Raw genomic sequence first — 15,263 nt, 5'->3', positions numbered from 1 at the left:
GGAGAATTAGAGATGCAACAAGGAATGAACTTCCTGAGTCATCCCACTGTGGAGAATTTCTGGAACAAACCACACCAAAAATCGGGAATATTTCTTCCAGAGGTCTGGTGGCCCCCTTGGATGTGTTTTGGGACAGGAGTCCCCCAGTTCCTGAGGATTTGGGATACTCAGCAGGCAGGGATTGCAGCCAAGGACCAAGGGCCAGTTTGTGCTGACACAGAAACACACAGTGGGGTCTTGTGGCATTTTAAAAATTTTAAATCCTCAAATTTAAAAAAAAAATCTGTGTTTAACACTTAAAACTGGCTTGTCAAAATCTGAAGGATCTTTCCTTTTGAAAGGAAAAACAATTTTTCCTTTCACAATTGTTGTCCTGCCTGGAATCCAAAGGATTCCAAGGTCAGAGATTTTGGGATTTGTCTTCACCTTAGAACTTCAAAATTCTGAAACAATTAGAGATGCAACAGGGAATGAACTTCCTGAGTTATCCCACTGTGGAGAATTTCTGGAACAAACCAGGCCAAAAATCAGGAATATTTCTTCCAGAGGTCCAGTGGCCCTTGGATGTGTTTTGGGGCAGGAAGAGCGGGGCGTTACCCCAATTCCTGAGGATTTGGGATACTCAGCCGGCAGGGATTACAGCCAAGGAGCGAGGGCCGGTTTGTGGTGATTAAGCTTTAAAAATAAAGAGAATTAAGGTTCTCAAGCCACGTTTTATGTCATTATGTCAATGATATCTGTGAACACAAAATTTAAAAATATTCCCTATTCCACCTCATCTTTGGATAAGGAACCACAAAAACAGAGATTTCCCAAAGAGTTTCAATAATTAACGAGGAAAATTCGCAATTACCCAAACCAGACATGAATTTCTATCAAATTCAGTCTCTGCTTTGAATTCCTGCCCTTCTTTCCAGGGCAATAAAATCTCCATTATTTTTTTGTTTTGGAAAAGAAAACAATTGGAATTTTCCTTTCAGGATTATCCCTCCAAAAGCAGGGGTGGATATTGATATTTCTCCTTAGGAAACAACAAACATTTTGACTTTTTTTTTCCCCTCACCATCAACACCAGCTCTGGTCTAATCCTTATTTTTAACCATGGAAACCAGAGGGAAAAAAATCCAAAACAACAGCAAATTGTCACTGCGTTGGATGGAAAATGACCCTGATTTTCCAGCTCTGCTGTGGAATAAATAAATCTATAAAATTAAATATATAAATATATATAAATGAACAAACAAATGAATGTATAAAATTAAATATATAAATATATAAACAAACAGATAAAGCTACGAATATAAAAATAAATATATAAATAAATATACAAATAAAAATGTAGACATATACAACAAATACCAAATAATACAAATATATAAATAGTAAATATATAAATAATAAATATATATTGATCTAAAGAAAGAAATTCAGGATCTGCCATGCCCAGCTTTGGTTTTCCCACTTGGAAAACCAACCCAGCATTGGAAATGGAGCCATAATCCCAGAAGCTGCTTCCCAAACTCTGGAAGCACCAACAACCTGGGCTGAAAAATATGAAAATTATTGGAAATAAATGGAGCCCAGGGCACGCTAAAAGCCCAGGATTTAATTCCTACAACACCTTGGGGGGCTGGAAACTCCCAGCACCGAGCTGGAGATGCTCTGATTCCAAGCTGGAAGCATCCAAGACTGTTTCCCTTGGGGATCTGGGAATCACCTTGGCTCCCCTGGAAGGGAAAGAACCAAATCCTCATCACCACTCCCCAAAATTCCCTGTACAGCCCATCCCTAACATGGAGCATGTGCCTTTTTCCATGGAAAAGCCAAGACTGAGGCTTCCAAGAGAAAATCCACAAGGAACAACCATGAAACACAACCCTGCACCTCAATTCCTGTTTAGAGAGCTGGAATATCCATAAGAACCAGGATTTGGTTGGAAAAGGAATTTTTGAAAGGAGGAAAGTCTCATGACCAAAGCCCTTTTCCTCACAAAGATAAGGATGAAACTCAGGTGGGGAACAACCTCTGGCCAAGCTGGAAGTTTGGTTTTCCAGCAGGGAGGAATTGACTTTGGCCAAGCTGGAATAACAATTTTCCAGTGGTTTGGGAATATTTATGGAGCCCTGAGGAAAAATGGGAGCAGTTCCTGGAGCATTTATTTGCATTATCCTGTCATTAATTAAGCAGAGAATATCCATGCTCTGGAAACCTGGAGCACTGAAAGCTGGTCTGGGACGAGACTCCTTTTTTCCCTGGAATATTTAGGAATCTTTGTTCCCAAAGGAGACAGAAAAGCAAAAGGGGGCTCTAAATGGGGCAGGTTTTTATTCCAGAAGGTTGGAACCACCCTGGTGCTTTTTATGTTATTTATGGGGGGCTTTTTTATTTTATTTATGCCAATAAAAGGAGGTCTATTCCATGTCTTCTGTTGGAAAACTCAATTCTCTTAAAGCCTTGGAATTCTGGATTTCCTGAGGAGTTGATCCTCTGGGATGATTAGAGATTGATTCCCTGTGTGCTCAGATATGTTCATAAAAAAATAAACAGCTCCTCACTCCGTTGTTCATGGCCTATTGATTCCCAGCAGGAATTCCTTCACTGACTCCACTAGCTGGACAAGAATCTCTCTAATTAATGACAATGTTAATTGATAACAAAAAAAATTAATAACAAAGTCAATGAATCCACTGGATACTACTCCATAAAAAACTGTGGCAGTGTTTAAAGTCATTTCTTTGCCATTTGTGACCACACAGATCGATTTTCCTTAAAATGTAAGAGATTTCTTTGGAAGTTTTATGTCTAAAATTGGGCTGTTCAGTTGATGGATAAACATTCCATTTGCACATCGCAGAGGGAAAATTCCTAGGGAGTGTTTGTGTTATTCCTGCTTTCCTTTCAGAATTCTGACTGGAATAGAATCAGAGTTATCCAGGGGAGAATATAAAATTGAGGAGTGGCTCCCGTGTCATCTTCATTCCCAAGGATGGATTTGGAATGACTGGGTGACAAATATCTGGGATTCAGGCAAGCTGTAAAGGATGGTCTGTTCTTGATAGCAGAGAATCAGGGAATCATGGAATATCCTGAGTGGGAAGGGATCCCAAAGATCATCCAGTGCAGCCCCTGTCCCTGCCCAGACCCCCCAACAATCCCACCCTGGGCATTCCTGAGGGTGTTATCCAAACCCTCCTGGAGCTCTGGCAGCCTTGGGAATGTGCCCATTCCCTGAGGAGGTTTTCCAGTGCTGATTCCACCCTCAGAGGGAAGAACCTTTACTAAAATCCACCCTGAACACTCCCAGAGCCCCCAACAATCCCAACCTGGGCATTCCTGAGGGTGTTACCCAAACCCTCCTGGAGCTCTGGCAGCCTTGGGAATGTGCCCATTCCCTGAGGAGGTTTCCCAGTGCTGATTCCACCCTCAGAGGGAAGAACCTTTCCTAAAATCCACCCTGAACACTCCCAGGCCATTCCCAGGGTCCTGTTCCTGTCCCAGGAACTGAAATTGGAGCTGCCCTGGGGAGGATGTTAAAGACCACAGCGAGGTCTCCCCTCAGTCTCCTCCTCTCCAGCTGCACCATCCCAGTGCCCTCAGCTGCTCCTCACACCATTCCACTCATTTTCCCTCATTTCTCTCCTTAATCAATATTTTCACAACCAGCAGAACCCCAAACCCTGATGTGCCTTCCCATGTGGAGCTGGCCCTGCCTCCCTGCTCTCCTGCAGAGGAGGTTCCCGGCTCCTGCGGATCCAGCTGGGACCAACAGCTCAAACCCAGCCCAGACTGGGCAGGTGAGCCGGGCTTGAGCCAGGGATGAACTGATCCAAAGTGTCCTGAGTGGGAGCTGGGCTCTGCTCCCAGGGAACAGCAACAGGACAGGAGGAAATTCAGCTGTGCCAGGGAAGGTTTGGGGTGGATTTCAGGGAAAGGTTCTTCCCCCAGAGAGTGGAATCAGCGCTGGAACAGCTCCCCAGGGAATGGGCACGGCCCCGAGGCTGCCAGAGCTCCAGGAGAGTTTGGATAACACCATCAGGAATGCCCAGGGTGGGATTGCTGGGGGTCTGGGCAGGGAAGGAGTCGGGCTGGATGATCCTTGGGGTGCCTCCAACTCAGGATATTCCATGATGATATTCCAGTTGCAGGATAAACCTCTTTCCCTGCCTTTTCTTCTCTAAAGCCATTCGACAGTGGGCACAGTCTTTCCCAATTAAACCATTCCTAATCCAGAAGAACAATCCTGGGCATGGAATCGACGTTCTTCTTGCAGGATTATATCAGCAATCCTCCTGGACTTGCTCCTCCCATTCATTTCTATTATTTCATTGTTTTATAACATTTATCAAGTATGCAATTGGCTTTGTGAGATACATGGCATTTAAAAAAAAATTCTTTTCCCCCTTTTTTTAGAAATTAAAATTCCCAAGTCTTTAGGAATAAGGAATGTGGAGTCCAAGGAGGCAGAATGTTTTAGATGCAGATTTTATGGGCTACAAATTGACAGCTGAGAAATCCAGGTGTCAGAAACAGCTGGTCCTGAGCCAGATTTATTGGATGAAAGGGATGGGAACACTTCAGGGAAAGCTGAAAAGTTGAGGAAGCCACAGAGCCAACAATGAAATCCTCCTGAAATGTGGAAAACAGCTCTGGGATTGAAGGCAGGGTGGGAAATGGTCACTGAGAGAGGGATCCTTTTATCGGAGTGACATCGAACTCCAGCACCAAGATCTGCTAAAATCTGGAGAACTGGGATAGAAACCACTCTGGCTCCTGGATTTCCACCCCAAGGGATGATAACAAATGATCTTGGAAGTTCTGCATCAGGACCCTTCAGTCCACTTGGTGAATAAATGGGAATTTGGGGGATTGCAGAGCTGGGAGGGGGAAGGGGTTTCCTTGCTTTGAACAACTTCAAACCCAGGGACAGAGAGAGGGACTTTGGATAAAGGCCTGGAGTGCCAGGACAAGGGGAATGGCTTCAGACTGTGAGAAAGTAGGGATGGATGGGATATTGGGAAGGAAATCCTGGTTGGGAGAGTGGAGAGGAGCTGGGCTGGAATTCCCAGAGAAGCTGTGGCTGCCCCAGGATCCCTGGAAGTGTCCCAGGCCAGGCTGGACATTGGGGCTTGGAGCAGCCTGGGACAGTGGGAGGGGTGCCACTGCCATGGCAGGGGTGGCACTGGGTGGGATTTGGGCTTCCAAGCCACAACATTTGAGGATTCTGGGATTCTTTAATCCGAAGGTCAATAATGCACCCTCACTCCCTTTATCCATCGCCATTTATCCAGGGCTGTGGGATCTCTGCTGTGGCACCCACAGAAAATTCCTGTCTCCATTTTCAGCCAGTGACTGCTCAGCCTTCCCAGGACATTTGAACCCACCTGGCCCCGCTCAGCGCTGAGTGACAGCAGAAGTCAAAAATCCACTCAGATCCAAAGAGTGTCCGGGAGGAAGCGCCAGAGCCGTGCCCTGCTCGGGGCTGTGTGAAGAGATCCTCATTCCCAACCCACAGACACCGCAGGCTCCCGGGGCTGGGAATAAAGGAAAGGTGGGAGCTTGAATCTTTTATGGAACAAGCTGGAACAAGCTGCTCTCTGGTTTACAGGGGCCAGCTGAATTTTTATGACTCCTTCACAGCGGAACCGCTCCTTTTCTAGGTCACCGTGGCTGCGGGGACGCGGCTGTCACCCGCTGTCACCTGCTGAGAGCAGCCACCGCGGAGATCAGAGCTGCACACCCTTCCTGGCTGCTCTGGAAAAGTCTCCCTGGTTCCATTTGCTTTCATCCTGCCGACAGGAAATATCAGAGAGCCGGAGGCGCCCGCCTGGCGCTTGCTCGGATGCTGGGAGTCGCCAAACGTTGGAAGAAATGGGAATGTGGCTTTGGGGACAGGCAAAGCCTGGGGAGGAAACCTCTTCCACGTGGTGACAGAGGTGGTTGGAGCAGCTGCAGGAATGGAGCTGCTCCGGGATCTCCAGGTGATCTCCTGGAAAAGCACGAGGATGTATCTCCCTGGTTCCATTTGCTTTCATCCTGCTGACAGGAAATATCAGAGAGCCGGAGGTCTGGGGCTGCCCAGATGCTGGGAGTCACAAAACATTGTCATTTATTGGGAAGAAATGGGAATCTGGCTTTGGGGACAGGCAAAATGTGGGAAGAAAACATCTCCATGTGGTGCCAGAGGGGGTTGGAACAGCTGCAGGAATGGAGCTCCAGGATCTCCAGGTGAAGCTCCTGGAATAACACAAGGATATTCACCTCTGTTCCAAACTGAGCTCCAGAGGCAGGAGCTGGAAGGGGAGCTCCAAAAGTGGCTTTGTCTGGGTGGATAAACTTCCAGGAGCAGAGAAACCCTCTGAGGGGCATTTGGCCTTTTTTGACGTTTGGAAAACATTTTCTTGGAACTTCAAGCCAGGGAAATGCTGGAGTTGCCATCTTGGAAGTGTGGATGTGGCACATGGATTGGATTTGCTGGTCTGAGAGGGCTTTTCCAACCTAAATATTCCATGACTGGACACTTAATAAAATTGACTTCTGGAGTGTCAAAGGCTGACCAGGGAATACACCCAGGGATGATCGGAAAAGGAAAAAACCTGGAAGAACCTGGGTCACTGATTCCAAAGCCGTATCAAAAAATGCATCATTGAAATGCAAAAATGCATCCATGAAAGGAATTACTGTTGGAATATTGTTCAGAGGGCTCTTAAAAGAGATGGGAAAATGTCCCTTCCGTGCAGGAATGTCTTGGCAGACCTTGGCACATTCCCAAGGAAGCTGAGAGTGACCCAATCCAGGCGGTTCCGCGATGGGACACCAAGGTTGTCCCCATCCTTCAGCTCCAAATGAAGGGCTGTGCTCAGCAGTGCCCCGAGGAATGGAAATTCCCAGTGCTCCACACTCCCTTTTCCATAAATGCTCCTCTCTGGAGGATTTGGAACCTCCTGAGCTGCTCTAGGATCCAGACCAGGTGTCCTGACAGTGCCACATGTCCCAGTTTTATGGCTGAGTCCTTTGGCCACCAAATAAATCCCAAAGCAAATCCCAGTGTGCCAGAAGAAGTGAGGTCCCACCAGGAAACTCACAGAGCCCAAAGGCTCTCAAAGACAAGTCCAGGACTTGGACTTGGTGATCCTGGAGGATCCCTTCCAGCTCCTTTTCCATAAATGCTCCATGCAGGAGGATTTAGAACCTCCTGAGCTGCTCTAGGATCCAGACCTGGGGTTCTGATGGTGTCAAATGTGAATTTTAAGGCATATTCCCTACAGACACTTGAGGGGACCTTAAATCCCATCCTGGATGGGCAGGGACACCTCCCACTGTCCCAGGGTGTCCCAGTGTCCAGCCTGGCCTTGGGCACTGCCAGGGATCCAGGGGCAGCCCCAGCTGCTCTGGCAATTCCAGCCCAGCCAGGAATTCCCAGTTCCCAATCTCCCATCCATCCCTGCCCTCTGGCACTGGGAGCCATTCCCTGGCTCCTGTCCCTCCATCCCTTGTCCCCAGTCCCTCTCCAGCTCTCCTGGAGCCCCTCCAGGCCCTGCCAGGGGCTCTGAGCTCTCCCTGGATCCTTCTCCTCTCCAGGGGAACATTCCCAGCTCTCCCAGCCTGGCTCCACAGGATTTCCAACTCCCAGCTCTGAACTCCTTAAGTCAAAATCAGAAAAAAATTTAATTTTCAGCGTGATCCTTAAATATTTCCCTGATCCATCTGAAGCTTAGAACCAGTTTCAAGTTGGCAGGAGCAGACCTGGTCCAAACCTCACCTTGCTGTTTGCAAGTGCAGCCTCAGAGCTGTGAAGAAGCAGCACAGGAGGAATCAGCCCTGAAAAGTGGAAATTGGGAATCACAACCATTCCTGCTCTAATTTAATTTCCCAATGCCAGGAACATCAATGAAAAACGTGTCCCTGCATGTCCCAATCTCTTTTTTCTTTGGCCAAACTTTTCCTTCCTCATTCCACAAAAAAAAAAAACCAACAAAAACCCAAAGCCTCTTTAGATTTCCAAAATCAATGCATGCAGGGAAATCTTTGGGACAGAAAATATTCCCTTGGAGGAGAAAGATTAAAATCCTTTATGGGAACAAGGGAACAAGGAGGAACATTCCAATAAAAACGTGGAATTCCAACTCTCTTCCCTCACTGAATTAATTGCTACAATTTTTGTAATTTTTGTGACTGGTTCTGAAGAAAACTCTCCATATTTTTCATGTCCCAGAGGAAATCCAATGGATTTGCAGGAGATTCCCAGCTTGCCAACATCTTCCCCTTTGGAGCAGATGTGATCCCTGTGATCCTAAGAGAAGGAATCTGCAGAATTCCTGCTCTTCGGGTGCGGTCTGAAATGTGCTCAAATAAATCCATCTCTCCTGGGGGACCTCAGTTCCCATTTTCCCATCTTCCCCTTCTCACTCCATAGAGAGAAAAGTGACAATTCCCTATTTTTGTGACTCCTCTTCCCTCTCCTCCTGATTTGTCATTAAGCCAAGCTTAATTATTTTATCAAAAAATATTTATAACATTATCTGTGATGGGGTTTTTTTTAATTCTCCTTAACCAATGCTTGGAATGCCAGAGGTTTTCCCTGTGTCCTTCTTTCCCTCTGAATCCCTGTCGGGGACAGGAATTTCTCTCAATTCCAGTGACAGCAGAGAAGAAGGATGTGACAGGAATGTGTCCCATGGGTCTGTGACTCAGCCAGGCTTCATGGGATATGGATGAGGAATTCCTGGCTGGGAGGGTGAGGAGAGGCTGGGATAGAATTCCCAAAGAAATGGGGCTTTGGGGAGGAAAAATGGGAATATTTGGCTTAGGCTGACACAGAATAACTCCGTTAATTATGTAAACAGATAATTAAGATGAAATTAAAACTGGATGGGAAAAACAGGTAAAATTCCTAACACAATTAACTCCATCAGAAATTCCTTTCCTTCAGCGAGCTCCTTATGGAATTTTCTGATTCCTCCTGGAGCCAAATCGTGCCCAGCAGTGCCCGGAGTTGCACAAACACGGATTAAACCTCCCCTGACGAGGTCTCTGGTGTTGAGATGACCCCGAGGTGTCAGAAAGTCTCTTTTTCCCAGCCCTGGGACTAAAGAAGGCAGCAGAATTCCTTGGCTCGTGTTCTCAAGGTTGTTTATTTTTCCTTATCTCTGAGATCCTTTCCCTGACCCACCGAGGTCTGTCCGGCAGGAGTGTCCCAGCCTGCCAGGCAGGATGTGTTCTGTCACCATCTGTGTGCAGCTGTCTCCTGTCCATTGGGCAGTTTCCCTTATCTCTCCCACACCCTCTCCTCCCTCAGGCAGACCCCTGCTGATAACAGCCCATGGAATGTCCCTGCATGGCTGATAAGAGCTGCACCATCCCATGGGAGATGTGAGCCCAGGGGGAGGAGCCAAGCATTCCTACCCGGATAGAATCTGGAGATCCTGGAACACCAGCACGGCTTCTGCACTGGATTTCCCAGAGGAGCAGCAGCTGCCTCTGCCCCTGGACCTTCAGAGGAGACTGCACCCTTCTCCAGGATCCCTGCTCCAGCAGAACCAGCCCTGGCACTGCAGGAGGGCTGAGCCACAATTCCAGTGGCACTGCTGCCAGCCCCTGACCCACAGGGTGTCAGGCTGTGCTCTGGCTCTGCCAGGGCTGGTTTGGGTCACTGCACTGTTCATTTTATCCTTTTATTCTCTTCCCTAGTAAAGAACTATTATTCCTGCTCCCATATTTTTGTTGCCTGAGAGCCCCTTAATTTAGAATTTATAGAAATTTGGAGGAGGGGGAGGTTCATTTTCTCCATTTCAGGGGAGGCTCCTGCTTTCCTTAGCAGACTCCTGGCTTTCCAAACCGAGACAGTCGGGCTGGGGCTCATTCCCTGCCCTTGGGCTGCTGGTGGCTTTTTATACTAAAACTCCCTGGGCTTTATTTACAATAATTCCCCAATCCCTGTCACCTGTGTTAGACCGTCGTGTCTGTTCCAAACCAGTCAGAAAGCCACCATCAACAGCAGGGATGTGGAGGGCACAAGAGCCGAAAAGAATAAGAAGAAGCAAATCCGAGACTAATCCGCCTCAATCTACTACACTAAGAATATAGACGCCCCTACTCCGCGCTCAGCCGCCGCCTCAGCCGCCTAACTCATACTCCGACTCGAATCAGCCGACGCCTCTCGCATCCTACTCCGAAGCGACGAGCCCCGCCTCCTCTCCTCCTCCTCCTCCTCCGCCTGCCCCCCTCCTCCCCCTCCCCTCCCCCTGCCCCATGCCCCGCCCCCTCCACACAGCCAAAACAGCTCAACTCACATCCCCCTCCCCCGACCCCGCCTCCGCCCCGCCCACCCGCCCCGCACTCCCCTCCCCCGCCATCCCCCGCCCAGCCCCCCGCCCCCGCCCCCGCGACCACGCCCCCCTCCCCCCGCCCCGCCCGCCAACCGCCCCTCCAATCCCACTCCAAATAAAAGTACCCATCACGCACCCGCCCCCTCCCCGCCCCCCGCCCCCTCCCGCCCCCTCCCAGCCCCCTCCCCCTCCCCCCCCCCGCCCCCACCCCCGCCACACGTCCAAAAGACCCCTCCCACATCAAAAGCAAAGACAAAGAAAAAGAAAAAGAAAAGAAAATTCAACACAGCAAAAGAAAAAATAAGAAAAGCAGAAGAGAGGCCCTGCCCCACCCCCTTGCTCTCTTGCCCCCTGAACCCCCCTTTTAACCAATCCCCAAAATTCACTTCTTCACCTGATGCACACATTCCTCGCGTATCTCATCCATTCACACCCCCCCTTGCCTTTTAGAACTCCTCACACCAAGTTGGGAATTGTTTCCATGGCTAAATCCAAGGCTCAGGGGTCTGTGACCCCCTGCCAAGGTCTCGAGTCCTCCAGGGAAGCCAGAGGAATGCCCTGGGTTCCGACAATCCCCGATTTCATCTCCAGTTCCTGGGATTCAGGAACATCCCAACTCCGGCCCCTTCCTGGCACCAGAGCCCTTCCCTGGCCGTGTCCCAGGAACTCCACAACTTCCAGGGAAGTCACCAAGCCCAAAGACCAATAAATAAAACGTTAAAATTGAGGATTTGTTTTCCAAAGCTCATCCCAGTGAGAAATCTGTGGGATAACAAACAATTCTCTTCCTCAGATTTTCCAAAATATTCCTCTGTAAAATCCATTTGAATCTTTCCACTTGATGTCCCACCCAAATTATTATTCCAGGCGCTGAATATCCAAAGAAAGATTTTTGGGATCAGTCCCTTGGGGGATTATTGGAAGGGAAAGCTCAATGGGAGGCTGGCAAAATTCCATAAATTATCAGCTGGATGCTCCCAAGGAAGGAGGCAAATGGAGAAGGAGGACTTGGAGGAGGATGGATTGTGGGCATGGACTGGGGAAAACCTCACATAAATACAACACCAAGACCCTACCCACTCCACATCAAATACAATAAAATAAACTAAATAAATCACATCACTCACCTAACACTCCCATCTAAACTGCCAATTCTTCCCTGAGTAATTGCCTTCCCTCAAATCCCACTCGCCTCCACTCCATCCGTCCCATAATCTCGACTCCCGTCGGATCCCCCACGCCTCACGCCCCCCGTCCCAAGAAATCAGACTAACTTAATAACATAAAATATAGTAAAATATTTTAACCTAACAAATACACTACTAACTCCCACAACATACAATAACCTACACCTCACTGAAGAAATAAAATAAATGCAGCTTCAAAAATAAATAGATAAAACTAAGGTAGAAATAAAAGACATGTTAACGCCAAAAACGTGCGCATCTTTTTTATTTTTTTTGTGTCCCCACCCCCCCCCCCCCCCCTGTTTTTTTTTCCCCCCCCCCCCCCACACCACCCCCCCCCCACCCCCACACAACTTTTTTTTTTTTTTGGTTTTTCACCCTCCCCCCCCCCCCCACAACCACCACCTTTTTTTTTTAAAACAACCAAGTCACCCAACCCCCCACCCAAACACCCAACCGCAACCCCCCCACACAAACCCACACCCCAACACCCACCCCCCCCCACTGTCCCCCCACGCCCCCCCCCTTTTTCCTCTTTCTTTTTTTTTTCTTTTTTTTTTTTTTTTTTTTGTTAACCCCACACACCCCCCACCCACCCCCCCCCTCCCCTTTGCCCCACACCCCCCCCACCACACCCCACACCAAATCCCCCCTCGCGTCCACTTTGTGTTTATTTTTGTTTTTTTATTTTTTTTTTGTTTTTTTGTTGTGTGTTTTATAGTTCCCCCCACACGCCAACACCCCTTTTTTTTTTTTTTTTTTTTTTTATCCCAAGCACCCCCCCCCCCCCCCCCCCCCCCCCCCTTTTTTTGTTTGTGTGTGTTTTTTGAGGTTTTTTGTTTTTTTCTTCTTTTATTTTGATTTTTTTAACGCTCCCCCCCCAGCTTTGTTGTTTCTTCTTTTTTTTTTTTTTTTTTTTTTTTTTTCTTTTTTTTTTATTCGACCAATTTTTTTTTTTTTTCCCCCCCCCACCCCCCCCCCCCCTACTCCCCATCCCCCCCCCCCCCCCCTCCTCCCCCTCCCCCCCCACCCCGCAACCCCCCCTCCCCGCCACCGCCTCCGTCCCACCCCCCCGCCCCCCTCGATCGCGCCCCCCCCCCCAACCCCCCCCCCACCACCCGCCCCCCGCCTCCCCCCGCACTCCCCCCCCCCCCCCCGCCCCGCCCCCCCCCCACCTCCCCCCCCCCCCCCACCCCCCACCCCTCCCCCCCCGCCCCCCCCCCCACCCACCCCCCACCCACCCCCCCAACCCCATAAACCAAATAAAATAAATAAAATAAATTAAGTAAAATGAAAATAAATAAAAATAAATAATGTAAAATGACATGAAAAGAAATGGAATGGGATGGAATGGAATGGGATGGAATAAAATAAAATAAAATAAAATAAAATAAAATAAAATAAAATAAAATAAAATAAAATAAAATAAAATAAAATAAGATAAAATAAAATAAACGAAGCAGAGTTGCCCGCCATCCCAGCAGCGCTGGCAGCTCACCTGGCGGATGCCCAGGCGATAGGCCAGGATGCGATCCACAGCGCTGGGGTTCATCTGCGTCCACTGCAGGCTGTAGGAGTAGACCCGCGGCCGGTTCTGCCACAGCGGGTTGTACGTGTCGTAGTAGAACTCCGGGGCGTAGGCTTTGCCTGGGGAAAAGATGGAATTAGGGAAAGCACTGATGCCTCAGGTTTGGCTTTTCTATTTTTCACATTCCGTGCTGCTTTAGTGGGTCTGGGTTCATATTATGGGATGGTGAGCTCTGTGCACAGAGCAGGGAGACAAAACAATTCCTGCTCCAGCTGGGCACCAAGGACAAATGAGCCAAACCTCAGGCCCTAAACTGAAGCCGCATGTAGGCGAGACTGGGGGTTGCACGGCCGGGACGGATGGAGACGAGAGATCTCTGCAGCCAGGTCGTGGAACTTGCGGTTTATTGCAAAGGGCACGGGCACAGGGCCCTGCTGGGAGCTGCCAGCTGCAGCTCGGAGCAGGCCCGAGAGAAGAGAGAGGATGAGAGGGTAACAACGTAAAAGGCAAGAGCTGAGAGCATAGAAAAGTGAGACAAGAGCAAAAGCAAGAGAGCAAGAGAGCGAAGTTCCCGTTACAATCCAATAAATCATCTTCTGTGTTGAATATTCTGATTCTCGCTAACCAATCTAGTACAACACACAAATCCTATAGCATTTACATACAGCCTATAAGAATCACTACATTACCACACTGTGCTACATTTTAAACCCTAAAAACTCCTCTTCGGACCCCTCCTGCCAAGCCAGCAGGGTCTGCTCTGACCCTTGGACCTGCCTGCTTGCAGAGGGTGTTGTTTCATCAAGAGGGGATTACCTTCATCAGGCCACACCATTGTTTTCCCGTTGTTCAGTAACTAAGGGATGTCAAAGCTTGCTTTCATTTCAATCTCACTTATAGTTTCTATATTCTCCAAATCTGTTGCCAGGCAATCATATTTGTAAGGCTTTCCTGTTTCACTTCCCCAACAGCCGCCAGCAGCAAGGACCTGCAAGTCCTTAGAGCCCCAAAGTTCACCTTTATTCTGACCCAGACCCTGGGAAATGACTTCTTTTTCCCTCAGAAAACAGCCTCCATTTGTGGCCACTCACCCTGGCCAACTGGGGGCAGTGCCAAGAGAGTAATTTACAAACTTTGCTGAATTCTTCAAAACTGAAGCTGCCAGCAGCGAGAACCCTGCAAGTCCTTAGAGCCCCAAACAGCACCTTTCATCTGATACCCACACCCTGAGGAAATGACTTCTTTTTCCCACAGAAAATGGCCTCCGTTTGCGGCCACTCACCCTGGCAGACAGTGTGATGCCAAGAGAGTAATTTACAAACTTTGCTGAATTCTCCAAAACTGAAGCTGCCAGCAGCGAGAACCCTGCACGTCCTTAGAGCCCCAAAGTTCACCTTTAATCTGTCCCAGACCCTGGGAAATGACTTCTTTTTCCCACAGAAAACAGCCTCCATTTGTGGCCACTCACCCTGGCCAACTGGGGGCGGTGCCAAGAGAGAAATTTACAAACTTTGCTGAATTCTCCAAAACTGAAGCTGCCAGCAGCGAGAACCCTGCACGTCCTTAGAGCCCCAAGAGCAGAAACATACGGGAACAGGACGACCCCCGTGGTAGAGGAGAGTGTCCCCTGCTGACCGAGTGACAAAACTCTCCTTTGTCCCCTCAAAAAGGAAAGAAGCCCAGAAGGTTCTCTCCTCGATTAGGTGGAAAAGACCCCCATAGGACCTGGGGGACTTCGCCTCAAACTTAAGGATAGCTCATTGGACAGGAGCCAAAAGTCCCACCTGGGCAATTACCTAGAAAAAGGAGTGGACAAAGAAACCAATCACTTTAGTGAGGTGTTTCAAGAACGTTTGGCGCTTAGCTCGGTTTTTCTCTGTTTGGTATTTTGCCTTTTATTAAACTTTTTTGTTTTCAACACTGCAACAGAAGCCATCCTGCTGATTGTTATGCCTCCAAGAGTAACTGAGCTACCTTAGGTGTGTTATGGGCCTCTGAGAGCTTATTGAACCTAGCTCAAGAGGTGACTCTTCCACCGAGGCAGGGAGAGAATGATGCACCTGACTCCATCTGATCAGAAGGCTAATTAATTACTTGGTTATACTATATAATTTTATACTGTATTACATTGTATTACATCCCATCTGATCTGAGCCTGCCCAGCACTCAGCTCTGCTCCCCCTGCCCAGAATCTGTGACTGTCACCCTCAGTCCTGACACACA

At 48.5% G+C, this 15,263-nt stretch overlaps 1 protein-coding gene across 1 annotated transcript in view; it reads right to left on the bottom strand.

Annotated features, from left to right (window-relative positions):
- MDGA2 (MAM domain containing glycosylphosphatidylinositol anchor 2) overlaps positions 1-15,263 on the bottom strand; it is a 209,427-nt gene that overhangs the window by 22,758 nt on the left and 171,406 nt on the right. The window contains exon 10 of the mRNA XM_050975522.1: positions 13,011-13,159. Coding sequence (XP_050831479.1) covers positions 13,011-13,159 — 149 coding nt within the window. The remainder of the gene's footprint in view (positions 1-13,010; positions 13,160-15,263) is intronic.

The sequence above is a fragment of the Serinus canaria genome, chromosome 5 (genome assembly GCF_022539315.1).
Source record: "Serinus canaria isolate serCan28SL12 chromosome 5, serCan2020, whole genome shotgun sequence".
Lineage (NCBI taxonomy): Eukaryota > Metazoa > Chordata > Aves > Passeriformes > Fringillidae > Serinus > Serinus canaria.
Note: the sequence above shows the minus strand (reverse complement) of the source record. Positions and strands in the feature narration are given on the sequence as shown.